The sequence below is a fragment of the Rutidosis leptorrhynchoides genome, chromosome 8 (genome assembly GCF_046630445.1).
Source record: "Rutidosis leptorrhynchoides isolate AG116_Rl617_1_P2 chromosome 8, CSIRO_AGI_Rlap_v1, whole genome shotgun sequence".
Taxonomy (NCBI): domain Eukaryota; kingdom Viridiplantae; phylum Streptophyta; class Magnoliopsida; order Asterales; family Asteraceae; genus Rutidosis; species Rutidosis leptorrhynchoides.
Window position 1 is genome coordinate 297,951,157 of NC_092340.1, and position 6,368 is coordinate 297,957,524.

The 6,368-nt window shown below is 34.8% G+C and overlaps 1 protein-coding gene across 1 annotated transcript; it reads left to right on the forward strand.

Moving 5' to 3' along the window:
• Positions 1–266: 266 nt before the first annotated feature.
• Positions 267–5,464, forward strand: LOC139862220 (nucleolar GTP-binding protein 1). Its single transcript, XM_071850790.1, has 14 exons — positions 267–350; positions 752–882; positions 993–1,113; positions 1,230–1,294; positions 1,385–1,498; positions 1,631–1,705; positions 2,429–2,467; positions 2,560–2,631; positions 2,771–2,884; positions 3,039–3,110; positions 3,504–3,540; positions 4,374–4,486; positions 5,031–5,237; positions 5,347–5,464. Exons 1-14 carry the CDS (start codon positions 275–277, stop codon positions 5,452–5,454), a joined length of 1,344 nt encoding a protein of 447 aa, XP_071706891.1. The 5' UTR covers positions 267–274; the 3' UTR covers positions 5,455–5,464.
• The last annotated feature ends 904 nt before the right edge of the window (positions 5,465–6,368 follow it).

Sequence of the window (6,368 nt, forward strand, 5' to 3'; positions counted from 1 at the left end):
ATCATTATCAAAGTAACACACCTCATTTTGTATGTTGTATGAAGTAATTAAAAAGGACTCTAATAAAAATCTGATTTGTTACGTAAAGATGTAAGGACTGATCGTGAAAATACTATTATTTCTTGAGGGGGTGAGCGCAAAATATTACTATCGTTTTCAGATGTCATAAACCCAAAAACTGAAAACGCAAACACAAAAACCCCCTAATTTCCCCAATTAACAAAATCCCAATCAAACAAAATCGAAGGCGGTACACCGAAGAATTCACAACAAGATGAGTGGGAGTGTTAACCTGCTACAGCCATTATCGCAACTTCCTTACTCAACGCTGTTATTCAGTCGCACCAAAGGTACTTCGTTATCCTCATTTTTGTTTCTAGCTATAAACCCTAGCTCCTCAACATCTGGATTATACACTCAATCAATATGTATATATTGTTTTAATGTTTTTTTAACTACTGAGTTAGTTTCTCCATTTGTTTACCATCATCCTAATTAGGCTTCTTACACGATTTACGATTATCATGTTTTGTATGTCCTTCTCTGCTCAAATTGCTTACATGTGTGACTAGACTATGTACTATGCAATTTCTGTATTATTTAACATTGATTGATTTGAAATTTCAATGTTTAAATGAAGTGCTTTTCGCTATTTCTTCGTAATTTATTCTGTTTTTTTCTTCCCACCTAAGTTAAAGCAGATTCTATAATCAACAAAAGATATCTTAGCTTCGTATACGATATCGTGCAGGTTTGTATTCATTATCCAGGATGAATATATATCCCATCTCCTTCAGCAAACAGATGCAAACAACTACCTATGAAGTTGTGAAGGGAAGCTATGTAGAGACATCACATACCAAACAGGAAAAAAGAACAAAGGTAGTTCTGACTAATACATTGTAAAGTCTTACATGTAGTTGTGTATAATGCCGTTTTTGTTTGGATCTCAATTCGTATGTCGAAAATAATTGAAAATAATATCTTGTTAGGATACAGCACCTGCGCCACTTGATACAGTTGGTGCGTTTCAAAAGCTACCAATGGTGATGCCATCAGTTGATATTCTATTTTCAGCACTTAGGAAGGCTAGGAGGGTAACACCTACAAAGGGTAATCAATAACCATGATTTGCTACGATAAAAGTTAAAGATGGGAAATTCGTCACCCGTTTAAAGTTTTATTGATGTTGATTGTTAACTATAGGATTTAGTTTGCATAATTCACAGGTATTGCGAATGCTGCTAAGCGTGAGAAAAACAAAGGTGCTAAACATCTTGATGCTCTAATGAAGGTATATTTACATCTAATAATGAGCTAAGCTTTCAATTTTCAGATATATACGTTTCGATATCTGATATGGGCTATTTTCTAAAAATTTTAGGAACTAACGTTGCCTCTAAAAATATACAAAGAGAACTTCCCAAATAAGAGACACTTGCATCCTTACGAGCGGTCTCTTATCGAGTTGACCTTGGGTGATGGTAATTATGAAGAGGTTCGTAATATGCGTGCAATTTCTTCTGTCTTTCATAAGTTCTTAATATGAATTCATGATCATGTATGGATTTGCACAAATATGTACTGAGCTAGTTGATTCTCAAGTGTTTATGCAATCTTGAAATTGCAGGTGTTAGGAAAAGTTGATTCTCTAAGGAAGAAAATAGTATCAGTTGGAAAAGAACTTGCTTCACTTTGTGCTCAGGTCCGACTTTTGCCTGTAAATAGTGGACATTAGAGATGGTGATTTTGACCTATTTACTTATGAATCATGGATTTGGGTTATGGACTTATATGTTATCCCTAACATGTCATTTGGGTTAACTCCTGCAAAGTATATTAATAAATCTTACGGCCTTCTCAATTATTTTATTTTGAAAGATTATTGATTATTGATTGTTATAGCATTTGTTTATCATTATAATCAACAGTTCAACACATTCTATTAATAGTAGATGGACTAAAAGATATATGCGGGGCATCCTGGGACAATTGACCCGACCCGACTTTGTATTAATTAGTAAAATAACTTGTATCAACGCGCTAGTCAACCCACTGATTTTTTTCACTTCTAAGTGGACATTTTATGTGGAAAAAGAATGTATACGGCTTTTGTGCGCGATAGAGCTATCAAACAAGGCATTTTGATTGTTTTTGCCTTTGACAAATGGGGCCGTTACTCTTTACTTCTTTTCATGTCAATGATTTCTTTCACTAAATAAATGTTGCTAATATTTTGTATTTGTATGTGGTATTTGCGTCAGGTTTGGAATAATCACTAGCTAATATTCTTTGTACGGTCTTTTAATCACTAGCTAATATTCTCTGTACGGTCTTTTAATTGTTTACTTGACTGACTGATTGACATTAACTGTTTCTAAATATATCATAAAATGATACTTAAATAATTTTAAACTGATGCCAACAGTCAACGACAAAGCGGGAAGCTGAGGAGAGGTTAGCCGAGGTCATTCACTAAACCACATTAATGCATTTGATAATTTGTTGCATTCACTTCTTTCAGAAGCTAATATATTATCTTACGCAACTTCTCTTTAGGGAATAAAAAGACTTGAAGGAATTTTTCATTCCGATGGAAAAGCTATTGATGAGTTGATGCAAATAGCCAAGGTTTTTGGAATTTATAAGCTTACGGTTCCAACAAGTTAATATTATATCAAGTTAATAACTTTATGTTTTTTTTTTCAAAACGAATAACTGAAGAATTAGTCTTTTGTTGTATGACGATGTGCAATATACTGATTTGTAGACTTTGAGGGCAATGCCAGTTGTTGATCTTGAAACGCCTACACTTTGTCTTGTTGGAGCTCCTAATGTTGGAAAATCATCTTTAGTGCGCATACTTTCGACAGGAAGGCCCGAGGTATTCATATTAGCATCATGCAGTTTATACTCATTATATGTTATGCTGCTCATTTAAATGACAAGTGTAGATATTTTGGTATTCACTAACTTAAAATGTTCTCATGAACCAAGTAAAAGTAGTATTGACACAGTTTATGTCTGCGTCTATGCAGATCTGTAACTACCCTTTTACAACTAGAGGAATATTAATGGGACATATTGCTTTAAGCTACCAGAATTTCCAGGTCAGCCTTTGGTTCATAATATATGTAGATACAGTCATAATATTGCTTATATAAAATGTTTCCTGAATAAGTTCAAAGCTGGTAGATTGATGATTCCACACAATTTGTAGGATATCAAAAAACTAATACGATAAATGTTCAACATTTTGCCTGCATGCACAAGTCTTGTTTGGGTTCTAGTGTATGACCATTTCGTTTTATTTAAATTGAATGCTTTTACAATTAAATTTTTTAAATGTATTGTAACCATTTCTGACTCTGACGTGTATTTTCCATATCATGTAAACCATTTCCACGAATTTTAGGGTTTGACTAATTGAACTAGCAACTTCAGCAGCTTGTTCTCCAAAATCTTGTTTTTATAATATGCTCAGGTTTAAAACTTGATTGCAGGTGACAGATACACCTGGGATTCTAAGGAGACGTGATGGTAATACCTCGTTTCCCGTTTTAAGCACTTTCTATAATTTCATCACAAAAATAATCTAACTTTTCAGTAAAAGTAATTTAGTAGACTGTAATCACTTCTAGTTATCTGCGGTCCATTTGACCTGTTTCCTTTTTAGCTATGTTTTTATTATTTTAATTGCCTATTTGACCTGCTAGAATTAAAAGAATAAGACATCATCTGTATCAACCCATTCATATGCAAACGAGTTGAAGGTGCACCTCAGTGTCATTCATTGATATTACTCGTTTGTCAAAAGATTGGATAATATTCATTTTTGGTAAAAGATGAACTCCATCTCGTCCAACATGACTGAAGAATCTATAAACAGTAACGTTGTTTAGTAAAAATGATTAGAGTTGGAAATTACATTTCATTTGTCAGCTTGTAAAGTAGTAATACTGTAATAATGGGTCAAATGGGTAAAATAGATTTTCTTCTAAGCTGTATAGGGGACAACTCAATTTGGCAAGGGGGCCAAAGGTGACCCAAAGTAAAATAGATTGTTATATGTACTTTTGTATGCTTAAAACTGTTCTTAGGTTAATATTTTTGCAGGATTCCTGTAATACTGTATATACAAACAAGGGTTGACTTGTTAATTCAGCCTAACCATTTTAACATATGTTTAAGAATTGCCCAACCCACCCGTTTTGCTACAAAAATCAAAATCGACTAAATTTGGAAACTAGAATTATTTTGGACAGAGAGTAGGGGAGTCTTATAATATCTTGGAGTTAGAATTAGATGCACAAACGGAAACTTATTGGGTCAATCTTTGATTTTTTATTTTTTTATTTTTTATTTTTTTGCAGAGGACAGGAATAATCTAGAAAAGCTTACGCTGGCTGTGCTAGCTCATTTACCTACTGCGGTATTATTTGTTCATGATTTAACTGGAGAATGCGGAACCTCTCCATCTGATCAGGTACTACATTATAAACTTCCTAATGTTGTAAAAGTTGACCGACTAATTCCCAAGTAGTCGTGTTTGGGGACTAGTCCGACCAGTGGCGGAGGCACTAATTTTTTTCACCGGGGACGTATATGGAGTTTTTTGGGTAATATTTGGAGTTTTTTTGGACAAAATTTGGAGATTTTTGGGTGAAATATGAATGTTTTGGGGCAAAATATGAATGCTTTGGGGCAAAAAAGAAAAATCCACCGGGGGCAAAATCAAAAAATCCAAAGCACTAAAATTTGCAAATTCACTGGGGCAGGCCAACCCCGCTTGCCCCTTCATATTATCGCCCCTGAGTCCGACATGATTAGGCCCAAGTCGATCCAAGTAGCTGGTCAATGGTCGGACAACGCAGGTCAAATTCGGTCAACAGGTCAAAATCTGTTTTAGCCGGTCAAAGTTAGATTTATTTCGTCAAAATTGACTAGCGACTTATACAACCTTGTCAATATTATTACATGGTGATTTTATTATTCAATCAATCTTATGTTGCTATCCTTGAACAATGCAGTTTCTAATTTACAAAGAAATAAAAGAAAGATTCAATACCCATCTATGGATTGATGTTGTATCCAAGTGTGATCTGTTGGACGAATCTCCTGTTCCTTACATCACGGAAGATGTCGAAGCAGATCACTTTGAATTGATCAAATATCGAAAAATGGGACCCGATGGAGCGCTTCGTGTATCAGTAAAGAGTGAAGTTGGGCTCAATGAGGTTAGAACTTAACAACCTTTTTCTAAGATTTCAGACATAGTGGATACTGGATAGGTTAGGCAAACTCTAAGATACAATGTCTGTAATATATTCTTGTGGTGTTTATCAGTTGAAGTCGAGAGTGCACGAGCTTCTAATATCTCAATCATCAAGACTAAGCATCCAAAAGCCTGAGGTCACAAACGATGTTTCTCCGGAAAAGAAAATTTTCATCTAATATGAAACGTTCCACAGTAATCCCAATACGATCTTTGACAATACAAGCCCACTTAAATTCAAAATCGAATTTTTTGGCAATGGTTAGAAGCTTGGTTTGATACAACCTATGTCGTACGCTGCAATCACGATGATGGTTATTCTAGGAGAAATGTGATCATGGTTGGGCAGCAGCAACAACAACAACAATACCCAATCCCACGATATGGGGGAGGTGGAGTGTAGACAATCATTCCTCGAACCCTACCGAGGGCATAAATTATCTATTTTTTTTTCTTTGGCACAACAGTAGAGTTTAGTATTGAGTTATTGATTACTGTAACATTATGTGAAAAGGGTCAAAGATGTTATCTTTATGGATTTAACAATCTTATCAAAACAATTTTGCATTAGAGCTCAAAGACTAAGATCTTTTTTCAGCGTTTTTCAAAAGAAATGCCGAAAACTGATACTTTCCTCTCCCTATTGCCGTTTCTTATGGCCTTTTTTTTGCCGCTTCTTTCAGCGTTTGTGACCGCATCTCTCTTGATGTCAACTGGCAGACGTTTTCTTACTTTTGATTTAATTTTCCTATTGGTTTAGGATCAATATTGTTGGCTCATTTTAATTCGGACACTACACACAATACTTGCACCAACTCATTCACTTTTTTAATATTCGGTAAAAGCAATGAAAACTTTTGTCACCACTCATTCAGGGTTTAAGTGTTAGTGGTGTATTAGTGTTTCCTTTTTCAATACAGAAAGTTGCAAAGAGAATGATAATTCTTTTTTTTTTTTTTTTAACAGGCGGTTAGGAGTCACTGACGGGGTTGAACGCAATATTGACACCCACTATTGACACCCACTAACCTGATCATTTCCTTGGTAAGAATCATTACAATCCTGCCGCCCATAAGAGGAAATCCACACGACG